Source organism: Pristiophorus japonicus, chromosome 17 (assembly GCF_044704955.1).
Source record: "Pristiophorus japonicus isolate sPriJap1 chromosome 17, sPriJap1.hap1, whole genome shotgun sequence".
NCBI classification, from domain to species: Eukaryota; Metazoa; Chordata; class Chondrichthyes; family Pristiophoridae; genus Pristiophorus; species Pristiophorus japonicus.
Genome location: NC_091993.1, coordinates 12238542 through 12255047, shown reverse-complemented (window position 1 = coordinate 12255047; position 16506 = coordinate 12238542). Strand labels below are relative to the sequence as shown.

At 44.3% G+C, this 16506-nt stretch overlaps 1 protein-coding gene across 2 annotated transcripts in view; it reads left to right on the top strand.

Moving 5' to 3' along the window:
* The window catches only part of cep152 (centrosomal protein 152), a 71527-nt gene that overhangs the window by 12808 nt on the left and 42213 nt on the right, over positions 1 to 16506 (top strand). For both annotated transcript variants that reach the window (XM_070858379.1, XM_070858378.1), the window contains exon 6: positions 6214 to 6385. In XM_070858379.1, coding sequence (XP_070714480.1) covers positions 6214 to 6385 — 172 coding nt within the window. The remainder of the gene's footprint in view (positions 1 to 6213; positions 6386 to 16506) is intronic.

Sequence of the window (16506 nt, the reverse complement as noted above, 5' to 3'; positions counted from 1 at the left end):
TAAGATCATGGTTGACCTTCTACCTCAATTCCACTTTCCTGCACTATCCCCATATCCCTTGATTCCTTTAATAGCCAAAAATCTAGTGATCTCTGTCTTGAATATACTCCAACGACTGAGTCTTCAGAGTCCTCTGAGGTAGAGAATTCCAAAGATTCACCACACTGAGTGAAGAAATCTAGACTCTCTGTTTTCTGTCTGTTAACCAATCTTCAATCCATGCTAGTATATTACCCCAGTCCCATGAGCCCTATCTAATAACCTCTTGTGTGTGGCACCTTTATTGAATGCCTTCTGAAAATCCAAATACACCACATCCACTGATTTCCTTCCCCCTTATCTATTCTGCTAGTTACAAACTCAAAAAACTCTTAGATTTGTCAAACATGATTTCCCTTTCATAAATCAGTGTTGACTCTGCCCAATCCTATTATTATTTTCTAACTGCTCTGTTAACATGTCCTCAATAATAAACTCTAGCATTTTCCCTACTACTGTCAGGCTAACTGGTCTGTAGTTCCCGTTTTCTCTCTCCCGCTCTTAGAGAGGTTACATTTGCTACCTCCCAATCCGCGGGAACCATTCTAGAATCTTTGGAATTTTGGAAGATGACAACCAATGAATCCACAATCTCTATAGCCACCTCTTTCAAAACCCTAGGATGTAGGCCATCAGGTCCAGGAGATTTATCAACTTTCAGTTCCATTAATTTCCCCAGTACTATTTTTTTTTTACTAATACTAATTTCTTTGAGTTCCTCATTCTCGCTAGACCCTTGAATCATAGAATGGTTACAACGCAGAAGAAGGCCATTCGGCCCGTCGAGCCCATGCCGATTCTGTTAGCACCTCTCCCCTGCCCTTTCCCTGGAGCCCTGCAAATTCTTTTTCCTTCAGATACTTATCCAACTCCCCTTTGAAAGATAAAATTGTGTCTGCCTTCACCACCCTTTCAGGCAGTGCATTCCAGATCTTAAACACTCGCTGCGTAAAAAAGATTTCTTGCGTCGCCTTTGTTTCTTTTGCCAATCACCTTAAATCTGTGTCCTATGGTTCTCGACCTCTGCCAATGGAAACAATTGCTCTCTATCTACCCTGTTCAGACCTTCGTGATTTTGAACATCTCTGTCATATTTCCTCTCAATCTGCTCTGCTCCGAGGAGAACAATCCTATCTTAATGACTTGGATGAAGGGACCGAGTGTAATGTAGCCAAGTTTACTGATGATACAAAGATGGGTGGGAAAGTAAATTATGAGGAGGACACACAAAATCTGCACAGGGATATAGACAGGCTAAGTGAGTGGGCAATAAATTGGCAGATCGAGTATAATGTGGGAAAATGTGACCATCCACTTTGGCAAAAAAAATAGAAAAGCAAATTATAATTTAAATGGAGAAAAATTGCAAAGTGCTGCAGTACAGAGGGTCCTGGGGGTCCTTGTGCATGAAACACAAAAAGTTAGTATGCAGGTACAGCAAGTAATCAGGAAGGCAAATGGAATATTGGCCTTTATTGCAAGGGGGATAGAGTATAAAAGCAGAGAAGTCCTGCTACAACTGTACAGGGTATTGGCGAAGCCACACCTAGAGTATTGCGTGCAGTTTTGGTCTCCGTATTTAATGCAAAGGTTCACTAGGTTGAATCCGGAGATGATGGGGGGCTGACTAATGAAGTTGGATTGGGCCTATACACATTGGAGTTCAGAAGAATGAGAGGTGATCTTATCGAAACATATAAGATAATGAGGGGGCTCGACAAGGTGGATGCAGAGAGGATATTTCCACTCATAGGGGAAACTAAAACTAGTGGACATAGTCTCAGAATAAAGGGCTGCCCATGTTAAACTGAGACAAGGAGGAATTTCTTAGGATTGTAAATCTGTGGAATTCTCTGCCCCAGAGAGCTGTGGAAGCTGGGTCATTGAATATATTTAAGGCAGAAATAGACAGATTTTTGAACGATAAAGGAATAAAGTGTTATGGGGAGCGGGCAGGGAATTGGAGCTGAGTCCATGATCAGATCAGCCATGATCTTATTAAATAGTGGAGCAGGCTCGAGGGACCAAATGGCCTACTCCTGCTCCTATTTTTATGTTCTTGTGTAACCCCAGCTTCTCCAGTCTATCAATGTAACTGAAGTCCCTCATTCCTGGAATCATTCTTGTAAATCTTTCCTGCACCTTCTCCAAGGCCTTCACACCCTTCCTAAAGTGTGGTGCCCATAATTGGACACAATACTCCAGTTGTTTATACAGGTTCATCATAATTTCCACACTTTTGTACTCTATACCTCCAGTTATGTAGCCCAGGATCCCGTTAGCTTTTTTAACTGCTTCCTCAAGCTGCCCTGCCCCTTTCAATATTTTTTATACACACATACCCCCAGGTCTCTCTGTTCGTGCATCCCCTTTAGGATTGTACTCTTTAGTTTATATGTACTCTCCTCATTCTTTCTACCAAAATGCATCACCACACTTTTCTGTGTTAAACTTCATCTGCCGCGTGTTCCCCCATTTCACCAGCCTGTCTGTCTTCCTGAAGTCTATCACTCCTCCTCACTGTTCACTATACTTCTAAGTTTTGTGTCATCTGCAAATTTTGAAATTGTGCCCTGTACACCCACATCCAAGTCATTAACATATATCATGAAAAGCGGTGGTCCTAGAACAGAACACTGGGGAACATCATTGTATACCTGCCTCCAATCTGAAAAACAACCGTTCACCACTACTCTCTGTTTCCTGTCACTTAGCCAATTTTGTTCTCCACTATTTCCGGCAAGTTATTTTGCATCTTCCGTGAAGACCGATGCAAAGTATTTGTTTAATTTCTCTGCCATTTCCTTATGTGCCATTATAATTTCTCCTGTCTCAGCCTGTAAGGGACACACATTTACTTTTGCTAATCTATTCCTTTTTACATACCTATAGAAACTTTTACAGTCTGTTTTTAATGTCTTTCACTAGTTTACTCTTGTATTCTATTTTGCCTAAAAGGTAACTGCTGCCACTGTGTTAGGGTTAGTGAAGAAGAGTGCAGAGTGCCCAAAAGTAAACAAGAATAGTTGCAGATAATTACTTGCAGGATATTAAAAGTCTGAAACTGGAAGTTTTCATAAGATATATTGCACTTATAACTGAGAAATTTGCAACAAGAATTTAAACTCTGAGGTGAAAGATAAAATGGAGTTCAATGGTAACTGTGGTCAGGTTGGTTAGGAGGACTGTCTGAAGTATACTTAAGCTGTAGGAATATTATGTCAGCTAGGTTTAAGTAATTGGGATCTCTGCTTTATCAGCGCATCTCCAAATACTGTTAATTCACGCAGCAGTCAATAATTTACCAAATGGTAGCGCTGCATCTATGACTAGCTCCCTTGCAAAGACACACAATTTTTTGAATAGTAATGGATTCTTAAATGCAAGATTCTCCTCAAATTATTCTAATTGAATTAGAATTAAAATTATACACAGTTGTAGAACTTATTTACCAAGCGTCTGTTGCATTCATTTCATTTAAGATTCTGCACTGCTTTTCCAGTGCAAGCTCAGTCAATTTTATTTTGTTGTATTGCTGTGACATTATGTCAGTTACTTTGTTCAAAATTACTGCAATTGCAAGTGCAAACAAACACAAAGAAGCTTGTTAATTTAATATGTTGCTAGAGAAACGTTTCCACAATTGCAATAGACATAGTGAAATAAAAATCATCAAAAATGTCTGATTAATTCAGCTGAGGATATTTGAACTATATATGAAGGCAAAAAAAAGATACTCAATAGGATTTACATAATATAATAGAAAAGAAATATATCCATTGTGTTAATATACTTGCTATCAATACATTACCTGTTTCTTGTCTGAAACTCAATTTACCCTAAAAGAAATTAAGCATAGTAATTGGATTCAATGCGCTCTATGCTGAAACCAAAACTGATAACACTAATCATGGGGGACTTTAATCTACATATAGACTGGGCAAACCAAATTTACAATAATGGTGGAGGACAAATTCATGGAAGATATATAAGATAGTTTTGTAGATCAGTATGTTGAGGAATCAACTCGGGAACAGGCTATTTTAGATCTAGTATTGTGCAATGAGAAAGGGTTAATTACTAATCTTGTAGTAAAGGGGCCCTTGGGGAAGAGTGATCATAATATGGTACAACTTTATATTGTTTGAAAGTAATTTAATTAAATCTGAAACTAAGGTCGTAAATCTAAACAAAGCAAACTACATAGGTATGAAGGATGAGTTGGCTACTGCAGGTTGGGAAACTACATTAAAAGGTATGATGGTAGACTAGCAATGGCTAGCATTTAAAGAATTAATACATAATTTACAACAAATACACATTCCATTTAAGGCACAAAAACCCCACAGGAATAGTGGTCTAACCGTGGCTAACAAGAGAAGTTAAAGATCGTATTAGATCAAAGGAAGAGGCTTATAATGTTACCAAAAAGAGTAATAATTCTGAGGATTGGGAGGATTTTAGAATTCAGCAAAGGAGGACAAAGAAACTGATAAAGAAAGGGAAAATAGAATATGAGAGTAAACTAGCGAGAGACATAAAACAAACTGTAAAAGTTTTGGTAGGAAAAATAGAAAAACAGAGTATTTTACAAATGGTGAGAGATTAGGAAATGTTGGTGTTCAGAGGGACCTGGGTATCCTTGTACACCAATCACTGAAAGTTAACATGCAGGTACAGCAAGCAATTAAGAAAGCAAATTATATGTTGGCCTTTATTGCAAGAGGATTTGAGTGTGAGTAAAAATGTCACTGCAATTATACAGGGCCCTGATGAGACACCTGGAGTATTGTGTACAGTTTTGGTCTCCTCTACCTAAGGAAGGATATACTTGCCATAGAGAGAGTGCAACAAAGGTTCACCAGACTGATTCCTGTGAGGAGAGGTTGAGTAGACTAGGCCTATATTCTCCAGAGTTTAGAAAAAATGAGCGGTGATCTCATTGAAACATACAATATTCTTACAGGGCTTGACAGTATAGATGCAGGAAGGATGTTTCCCCTGGCTGGGGAGTCTAGAACCAGGTGTCACAGTCTCAGAATAAGGGGTCGGCCATTTAGGACTGAAATTAGGAGAAATTTCACTCTGGGTGGTGAATCTTTGGCAATCTCTACCTCAGAGGGCTGTGGAGGCTCAGTCGTTGAGTATATTCAAGACAGAGATCAATAGATTTTTGGATATTGAGGGATATGGGATTAATGCATGCAAGTGGAGTTGAGGTAGAAGATCAGCCAATATCTTACTGAATGGCCGAGCTAGCTCGAGGGGCCAAAAAGTCTACTCCTACTCCTATTTCTTATGTACTCGTACCTGCAGGGAGTCCACCACATTACACCTCTCTCTCTGAACAAAACCATATGCCTGCTGGAAATCTCTAAAACACACTTCCATGCTCCCAAAACTTTTCAGTCGTCCATTTCCATATAAAAATCTAATGAGTACACCCATGTCCGCCACAATGGCTTCCTCATTGCCTTCTCACCAGCTGACCCTGCATTCTAGTAAGCAGCACGACAGCGATCGCGTTCCCTTGCACACTAATAAAATGAATGTTATTGGAATGTCTGCACTACCTCCTGTCCTTGTATGAAGGAATTATTGCTGCGTTAAAAAGTGTCCTAATATACCTGTCTGAAAATTGTGAAGAAGCAAACAGTTTCACAATCCATATCAATGAGTTCATGGCTTTTAATGTAGATTGTCATTTTGTGGTGATCAATTGTAGATTATATTTCACTTTAAATTTGCAGTGATCACAGTTTTATCGAGTATTAACAATATTGTCAGCAAAGGAGTAAAAATTAAGTGAACTGCTCCTGACCCCTCTTGCTGCATATATTATGAAAAATAATGTTTGTGTATGCCTATTAACTGGAATTTCATCTTGGTGTTAAGATGACAACTACAAGCCAAAGATTTGGTTTTGTTGTTTAATATAATTTCAATTACTGCCTGTTTGTTTCACTTGTCGTTCTCTCTCTCATCACAAACCATTTGAGCTCCAGTTCTTGTTTCTGGCATTCTCTAAGTGCTTCTATTGAATTCAATTCTATTCAACAACAATATTGATCAACAATATAGTCGAATTTGCAAACTAGTATTTGTATATCAGTTTTTATAATGTAAAAGCGTTGAGTACTTCACCTTTATTTTCCGTGTTTTTTCCTTTTGCAGCATTTTATTACAAATGAAAATATTTCTAATGAAGCTAAGGAGCTATATAAAGTGAAGTACAACCCTTATCCTGCTGCTCATCCACCTAGAGGGACTTTGAATCCAGATGAAACAAAAGGTGCAGACAACAGGTTTGAACAAATGCAGAGCAAGTTCCTGGATAGTGGAGAAGGTAAGATGTAGCTACTTCTATTTTTGTCTTTGTATTTTAAATAATGATTGTAGAGCTTAGTGCATTGGATCACAGATCAAATTGTATACCCAATGTTGTGGCAGTTAAGTGCTCACAAATGAGTTCAGGAAAGGGTGGGAAGAGCTGCTTACCCCTTGAGACATGAAGAGATTTATTTATTGTATGTAGCTACTATGTTTCTTATCTACCTGAAGTAAGTAAGGAGAAAAAAGTTTCCAGGAAGCAATGAAAAGTCATTTGTTTCATTTGTAAAAGCCTTTGTGGAGCTTTTACAAATGTATTTCCAGATCCTTTCAGTGGAGGTGAGCACTTGCAACTTATAACCTTCAACTCATCAGAAGGGTGATCTGCTTGTGTGTAATAGAATTTAAAAACTGGTGTTTAGGGATGTTTCTAGGATTTTTGTTATGATACCTTGTGTTGTGTATCTGTAAAGCATGCACTTCCACGTTCCGCCACCAGGGAGTGCATCCCCTGAAGCCACAAGGGATCCCAGCATCCCTTGGGAACACTATATAAACCAGCCCCTAAGGCCTGTTGCTCACTCTGGAGTGCCTTAATAAAGACTGAGGTCACTGTTACTTTAACCTCCCAGTGTGCAGTCTCATCTGTGGTAGGAACACAATAACTGGCGACGAGTATACGAATCCAACGCAAAGATGCAGCAAACTGTGGGCATTCTGCAGAAGTTCTTGTCGGGTGAGGACTGGGAAGCCTATGTCGAATAGCTAGATCAGTACTTTGTAGCCAACGAGCTGGATGGAGAAGGAAGCGCTGCAAAAAGGAGAGCGGTCCTCCTCACGGTCTGCGGGGCACCGACCTACAGCCTCATGAAGAATCTTCTGGCTCCGGTGAAACCCACAGATAAGTCGTATGAGGAGCTGTGTACACTGGTTCGGGAGCACCTTAACCCGAGGGAGAGCGTGCTGATGGCAAGGTATTGGTTCTACACGTGCCAGCGATCTGCAGGTCAGGAAGTGGCGAGCTACGTCGCCGAGCTAAGGCAACTTGCAGGACAATGTGAGTTTGATAGCTACCTGGAGCAAATGCTCAGAGACTTTTGTACTGGGCATTGGCCACGAGACCATCCTACGAAAACTTTTGACTGTAGAGACACCAACCCTCAGTAAGGCCATTGCGATAACACAGGCGTTTATGTCCATTAGTGATAACACCAAACAAATCTCTCAGCACACAAGTGCTAGCAATGTTCATAAATTAACTGGAACTGTGTGAGCAGAAATGTACAGGGCAGAAACCACGAGTCTGCAACTGCCAGCAGCCTCTCCGATGACCCAGATGACTGAGTCCGCAAAAAAGGATGAATGCAAGACAGTTTACACCTTGTTGGCGTTGTGGAGGCTTCCATTCAGCCTATTCATGCCGCTTCAAAGGGTATGTTTGCAAGAGCTGTGGAACAATGGGGCATCTCCAACGAGCTTGCAGACGAGCTGCAAGCTCTAAAAAACTTGCTAACCACCACGTGGCAGAGGAAGATCGGTCCATGGTGGATCAAAGCAATTTCGAGCCTGAGAGAGGAGGCAGATGCTGAAGTATACTGGGTGCACACATTTTCGACGAAATGCCCATCTATAATGCTAAATGTAAAATTGAATGGCTTACCCGTAGCCATGGAACTGGACACTGGCACTAGCCAATCCATCGTGAGTAAAAAGATGTTTGAGAGACTGTGATGCGACAAGGCACTCGGACCAGCCCTGAGCCCCATCCACATGAAACTGAGAATGTACACCAAAGAGCTTATCACTGTCCTGGGCAGCGCCATGGTCAAGGTCGCCTACGAGGGCACGGTGCACAAACTGCCACTCTGGATTGTCCCGGGCGATGGCCCCACACTGCTTGGAAGGAGCTGGCTGGGCAAAATCCGCTGGAACTGGGATGACATCCGAGCGCTATCACATGTCGATGAGGCCTCGTATACCTAGGTTCTTAACAAATTTCCTTCCCTTTTTGAGCCAGGCGTTGGAAACTTTTCCGGGGCGAAGGTGCCGATCCACTTGGTCCCAGAGGCACGACCCATTCACCACAAGGCGCGAGCAGTACCTCACATGATGAGGGAGAGAGTGGAAATCGAGCTGGACAGGCTGCAACGCAAGGGCATCATCTCCCCAGTGGAATTCAGCAAGTGGGCCAGCCCGATTGTTCCAGTACTCAAAAGTGATGGCACGGTCAGGATTTGCGGCGATTATAAAGTAACTATTAATCATTTCTCGCTACAGGACCAATACCCGCTACCTAGGCCAGACAACCTATTTGCGACGCTGGCAGGAGGCAAGACGTTCACCAAGCTCGACCTGACTTCGGCCTACATGACGCAGGAGCTGGAGGAGTCTTCGAAGGGCCTCACCTGCATCAACACGCACAAGGGACTGTTCATCTACAACAAATGCCCGTTTGGAATTCGGTCGGCTGCAACCAGAGAAACATGGAGCGCCTACTCAAGTCTGTACCACGCATGGTGGTTTTTCAGGACGACATATTGGTCACGGGTCGGGACACCGAGTACCTACAAAACCTGGAGGCGGTCCTCCAGCGACTGGATCACGTAGGGCTGCGGCTGAAGAGGTCGAAATGCGTCTTCATGGCAACAGAAGTGGAGTTTTAGGGGAGCAAGATCACGGCGGACGGCATTCGGCCCACAGACGCCAAGACAGAGCCAGGAACGCACCCAGGCCACAGAACATCACGGAGCTACGGTCGTTCCTAGGACTCCTCAACTATTTTGATAACTTCCTACCCGGGTTAAGCACCCTCTTAGAGCCCCTACATGTGTTATTGCGTAAAGGTGAGAACTGGGTATGGGGAAAAAAACCAAGTAATTGCTTTTGAGAAAGCCAGAAACATTTTATGCTCCAACAAGCTGCTTGTATTGTATAACCCGTGTAAAAGACTTGTACTAGCATGTGATGCGTCGTCGTACGGAGTCGGGTGTGTATTACAACAAGCTAATGTTGCGGGGAAGTTGCATCCTGTCGCCTATGCCTCCAGGAGCTTGTCTAAGGCCGAGAGGGCCTACAGCATGATTGAGAAAGAGGCATTAGCGTGTGTGTTCGGGGTAAAGAAAATGCATCAGTACCTGTTTGGCCTCAAATTTGAGCTGGAAACCGATCACAAGCCCCTCATATCCCTGTTCGCTGAAAACAAGGGGATAAATACTAATGCCTCAGCTCGCATACAAAGGTGGGCACTCGCGCTATCAGCGTATAACTATACCATCCGCCACAGGCCAGGCACCGAGAACTGTGTGGATACTCTGTCGGCTACCATTGCCCACCACGGGGTTGGAAATGGCGCAGCCCGCAGACTTGTTGATGGTCATGGAAACGTATAAAAATGATAAATCACCTGTCACGGCCTGCCAGATTAGGACTTGGACCAGCCAAGATCCTCTGCTATCCCTAGTTTAAAAAAAAAACTGTGTACTGCATGGGAGCTGGGCCAGCATCCCTGCTGAAATGCAAGAGCTAATCAAGCCATTCCAGCGGCGAAAGGACGAGCTGTCCATTCAGGCAGACTGCTTGTTGTGGGGTAACCGCGTAGTGCTACCCAAAAAAGGCAGGGAGACGTTCATCTCGGATCTCCACAGCACACACCCGGGTATAGTAATGATGAAAGCGATAGCCAGATCCCACGTGTAGTGGCCCGGTATCGACTCTGACTGAGAATCCTGTGTACGGCAATGCAGCGTGTGTGCTCAGTTGAGCAATGCACCCAGAGAGGCACCACTAAGTTTGTGGTCCTGGCCCTCCCGACCATGGTCAAGGATCCATGTCGACTATGCGGGCCCGTTTCTCGGTAAAATGTTCCTGGTGGTGGTGGATGCTTTTTCAAAATGGATTGAATGTGAAATAATGTCAGGAAGCACCACCGCCATTGAAAGCCTGAGGGCCATGTTTGCCACCCACGGCCTGCCTGACATACTGGTCACCAGTGCCGAATTTAAAGAATTCATGACCCGCACTGGGATCAAACATGTCACCTTGGCCCCGTTTGAACCAGCCTCCAATGGGCAGGCAGAGCGGGCAGTACAAACCATCAAACAGAGCCCTAAACGAGTCACAGAAGGCTCACTCCAAACTCGCCTGTCCCGAGCACTGCTCAGCTACCGCACGAGACCCCACTCGCTCACGGGTGCCCCTGGCTGAGCTACTCATGAAAAGGACACTTAAAACCAGACCCTCGCTGGTTCACCCCAACCTGCATGATCAGGCAGAGAGCAGGCGGCAGCAACAAAATGTAAACGATGGCCGCGCCACTGTGTCACAGGAAATTGATCTGAATGCCCCTGTATATGTGCTAAACTATGGACATGGTTCCAAGTGGATCGCGGGCACGGTGATAGCTAAAGAAGGGAGTAGGGTGTTTGTAGTCAAACTTGACAGTGGAGAAATTTACAGAAAGCACCTGGACTAAACGAGGCTGCGGTTCACAGACTGCCCTGAACAACCCACAGCAGACACCACCTTTTTAGAGCTCACAACACACACCCAAAGGATCAACGACACCACCCCAGACCAGTAAATCGAACCCATCACGCCCAACAGCCCAGCAAGGCCAGGCTCACCCAGCAGCCCTGCAGGGCCAACAACACGCCAGCCCAGCAAGGGCACAGCCAACACACCAGAACAGACATTTGCACCGAGCAGGTCCACCAGGGAAACATAGAAAATAGGTGCAGGAGTAGGCCATTCGGCCCTTCGAGCCTGCACCACCATTCAATAAGATCATGGCTGATCATTCCTTCAGTACCGCTTTCCTGCTTTCTCTCCATACCCCTTGATCCCCTTAACCATAAGGGCCTCTTGAATATATCCAATGAACTGGCATCAACAACTCTGCAGCAGGGAATTCCACAGGTCAACAACTCTGAGTGAAGAAGTTTCTCCTCCTCTCAGTCCTAAATGGCCTACCCCTTATCCTAAGACTATGTCCCCTGGTTCTGGACTTCCCCAACATCGGGAACGTTCTTCCTGCATTTAACCTGTCCAGTCCCATCAGAATCTTATGTTTCTGTGAGATCCCCTCTCATCCATCTAAACGCCAGTGAATAAAGGCCCAGTTGATCCAGTCTCTCCTCATATGACAGCCCAGCCATCCCTGGAATCAGTCTGGTGAACCTTCGCTGCACTCCCTCAATAGCAAGAATGTCCTTCCTCAGACTAGGAGACCAAAACTGAACACAATATTCCAGGTAAGGCCTCACCAAGGCCCTGTCCAACTGCAGTAAGACCTCCCTGCTCCTATATTCAAATCCCCTAGCTATGAAGGCTAACAGACCATTTGCCTTCTTTACCGCCTGCTGTACCTGCGTGCCCACTTTCAGTGACTGATGAACCATGACACCCAGGTCTCGTTGCACCTCCCCTTTTTCTAGTCTGCCGCCATTCAGATAACATTCTGCCTTCGTGTTTTTGCCCCCAAAATGGATAATCTCACATTTATCCACATTATACTGCATCTGTCATGTATTTGCCCACTCACCTAATCTGTCCAAGTCACCCTGCAGCCTCTTAGCGTCCTCATAGCTTACACCGCCACCCAGTTTAGTGTCATCCGCAAACTTGGAGATATTACGCTCTATTCCGTCATCCAAATCATTAATGTACATTGTAAAGAGTTGGGGTCCCAGCACTGAGCCCTGCGACACCCCACTAGTAACTGCCTGCCATTCTGAAAAGGACCCGTTTATCCCGACTCTCTGCTTCCTGTCTGCCAACCAGTTTTCTATCCAAATCAATACATTACCCCCAATACCATGTGCTTTAATTTTGCACACCAATCTCTTGCGTGGGACCTTGTCAAAAGCCTTTTGAAAGTCCAAGTACACCACATCCACTGGTTCTCCCTTGTCCACTCTACTAGTTACATCCTCAAAAAATTCCAGAAGATTAGTCGAGCATGATTTCCCTTCCATAAATCCATGCTGACTCGGTCCGATCCTGTCACTGCTTTCCAAATGGGCTGCTATTTTATCCTTAAAGATTAATTCCAACACTTTCCCCACTACTGATGTCAGGCTAACCGGTCTATAATTACCCGCTTTCTCTCCCTCCTTTTTTAAAAAAGTGACGTTACATTAGTTACCCTCCAGTCCATAGGAACTGATCCAGAGTTGATAGATTGTTGGAAAATGATCACCAATGCATCCACTATTTCTTGGGCCACTTCCTTAAGTACTCTGGGATGCAGTCTATCAGGACCCGGGGATTTATCGGCCTTTAATCCCATCAATTTCCCTAACACAATTTCCCGTCTAATAAGGATATCTTTCAGTTCCTCATTCTCACTAGACCCACTGTCCCCTAGTACATTTGGAAGGTTATTTGTATCTTCCTTTGTGAAGACAGAACCAAAGTATTGGTTCAATTGGTCTGCCATTTCTTTGTTCCCTGTTATAAATTCACCTGAATCCGACTGCAAGGGACCTACATTTGTCTTTACTAATCTTTTTCTCTTCACATATTTATAGAAGCTTTTGCAGTCAGTTTTTATGTTCCCTACAAGCTTCCTCTCACACTCTATTTTCCTCTTCTTAATTAAACCCTTAGTCCTCCTCTGTTGAATTCTAAATTTCTCCCAGTCTTCAGGTTTGTTGCTTTTTGTAGCCAATTTATATGCCTCTTCCTTGGTTTTTACACTATCCTTAATTTCCCTTGTTAGCCATGGTTGAGTCACCTTCCCAGTTTTATTTTTTACTGCAGACAGGGATGTACAATTGCTGAAGTTCATAGAAACATAAAAACATAGAAAATAGGTGCAGGAGTAGGCCATTCGGCCCTTCTAGCCCGCACCGCCATTCAATGAGTTCATGGCTGAACATGCAACTTCAGTACCTCATTCCTGCTTTCTCCCCATACCCCTTGATCCCCCTAGTAGTAAGGACTTAATCTAACTCCTTTTTGAATATATTTAGTAAATTGGCCTCAACAACTTTCTGTGGTAGAAAATTCCACAGGTTCACCGCTCTCTGGGTGAAGAAGTTTCTCCTCATCTCGGTCCTAAATGGCTTACCACTTATCCTTAGACTGTGACCCCTGGTTCTGGACTTCCCCCAACATTGGGAACATTCTTCCTGCATCTAACCTGTCTAAACCCGTCAGAATTTTAAATGTTTCTATGAGGTCCCCTCTCATTCTGAACTCCAGTGAATACAAGCCCACTTGATCCAGTCTTTCTTGATAGGTCAGTCCCACCATCCCGGGAATCAGTCTGGTGAACCTTCGCTGCACTCCCTCAATAGCAAGAATGTCCTTCCTCAGGTTAGGAGACCAAAACTGTACACAATACTCCAGTTGTGGCCTCACCAAGGCCCTGTACAACTGTAGCAACACCTCCCTGCCCCTGTACTCAAATCCCCTCGCTATGAAGGCCAACATGCCATTTGCTTTCTTAACCGCCTGTTGTACCTGCATGCCAACCTTCAATGACTGATGTACCATGAAACCCAGGTCTCGTTGCACCTCCTCTTTTCCTAATCTGTCACCATTCAGATAATAGTCTGTCTCTCTGTTTTTATCACCAAAGTGGATAACCTCACATTTATCCACATTATACTTCATCTGCCATGCATTTGCCCACTCACCTAACCTATCCAAGTCGCTCTGCAGCCTCATAGCATCCTCCTCGCAGCTCACACTGCCACCCAACTTAGTGTCATCCGCAAATTTGAAGATACTACATTTAATCGTCTCGTCTAAATCATTAATGTACAGTGTAAACAGCTGGGGCCCCAGCACAGAACCTTGCGGTACCCCACTAGTCACTGCCTGCCATTCTGAAAAGTCCCCATTTACTCCTACTCATTGAAACGTTTAAAATTCTGATGGGTTTAGACAGGTTAGATGCAGGAAGAATGTTCCCAATGTTGGGGAAGTCCAGAACCAGGGGTCACAGTCTAAGGATAAGGGGTAAGCCATTTAGGACCGAGATGAGGAGAAACTTCTTCACCCAGAGAGTGGTGAACCTGTGGAATTCTCTACCACAGAAAGTTGTTGAGGCCAATTCACTAAATATATTCAAAAAGGAGTTAGATGTAGTCCTTACTACTAGGGGGATCAAGGGGTATGGCGAGAAAGCAGGAATGGGGTACTGAAGTTGCATGTTCAGCCATGAACTCATTGAATGGCGGTGCAGGCTAGAAGGGCCGAATGGCCTACTCCTGCACCTATTTTCTATGTTGCTACTTTTGAGGTCCTACTTTTTAATTTAACTCCTAGCTCCCTAAATTCGTCTCGTAAGGCTTCATCCCGTTTTTTACCTATATCGTTGGTACCTATATGCATCACGACAACTGGCTGTTCACCCTCCCTTTTCAGAATGTCCTGCACCCGCTCCGAGACATCCTTGACCCTTGCACCAGGGAGGCAACTTCCATCCTGGAGTCTCGGTTGTGGCCGCAGAAACGCCTATCTATTCCCCTTACAATTGAATCCCCTATCGCTATCGCTCTCCCACTCTTTTTTTCCTGCCCTCCTGTGCCGCAGTGCCAGCCACAGTGCCATGAACTTGGCTGCTGCTGCTGCTGCTGCTCTCCCCTGATGAGTCATCCCCCTCAACAGTACCCAAAGCGGTGTATCTGTTTTGCAGGAGGAAGACCGCAGGGGACCCCTGCACTACCTTCCCTGCACTGCTCTTCCTGTTGGTCTTCCATTCCCTATCTGGCTGTGGACCCTTTACCTGTGATAAGACCAACTCACTATTCACGTAATTCTCCGCATCGTGCATGCTCCAGAGTGAATCCACTCGCAGCTTCAGCTCCGCAACGCGGTCCGTCAGGAGTTGGAGGCGGACACACTTCCCGCACACGTCGTTGTCAGGGACACCGGAAGTGTTCCTGACTTCCCACATAGTACAGGAGGAGCATAACACGTGTCCGAGCTCTCCTGCCATGACTTAACCCTTAGATACACTTAAATTGGCAACAACAATGCTAAAAGTTAATTACTGATATATATAAGGACGGGAGAGTGGAGAGCAGCAGCTCCAACTGTCGCAGGCGAGAGAATGGAGAGCACCAGTTCTGGTGAAAAGAAAGGCTCCCGACCGCCTCACCTTGTGGGTGGGGGGGGAGGGGAAGTGATGTTGTGTATCTGTAAAGCATGCACTCCCATGTTCCGACACCAGGGAGTGCATCCCCTCAAGCCCCAAGGGAACCCAGCATCCCTTGGGAGCACTGTATATAAGCCGGCCCCTAAGGCTTGTTCCTCACTCTGGAGTGGTCTTAATAAAGACTGAGGTCACTGATACTTTAACCTCCCTGTGTGCAGTCTCATCTGTGTTAGGAACACAATACCTTGAGTCATGCTGCATAAACCAACTCATACAAGGGCTAATATAACTCTTCTCACCCATAGACATCTGGGATCAAGAAGGACATGGTTTGGTGTAAATTGAATTGCTTGATATCACATTACTATGTCGCCATGGATAGGACATTTAACACAAATGATCAATAATTTGGTTTTCGATTTGTCATAGCACAGCATCAACTGTGTTCAACTTCACATAACATAACTCAGTTCAGATTTGAAGTACTGTACCACAGCTTTAACTGAGTTCAACTTGATTCTAGTACATCAGTAATCAGTTTTGAGGATTATAGTGAGTGCTTTTAGTAAATAATAAGCATGCTCTTCCTTTTTTAAGTCTATATCTTGGGCATTAATATAAAAACATCTGACCTCTGACCAGGTAGCAATTTAACTGCTATATTGAAACCGTTCTGTCTTCCTCTGCAGAGTGCTGTTTTTGGCCTCTAGGCTTTGCCTTCAGTGAGTAATCGTCATTCCTGGTTTGTTGCCAGTCTTCTAACTTGGTTTGCACCTAACGCATACTGTTATGCTATACGAAACACAAGAACTAGGAGCAGGAGTAGACCATTTGGCCCTTTGAGCCTGCTCCGCCATCCAATAGGATCATGGCTGATCTTCTACCTCAACTCCATCTTCCCGCACTATCCCCATATTCCTTGATTCCCTTAGTATCCAAAATTGTAGTTCCTTAAACTGTCCCATTAACTGTTAAATTCTTCTCAGCTGTATTTGAACATAATCTAACATGTCTTTCTCCTCCAAATTTCT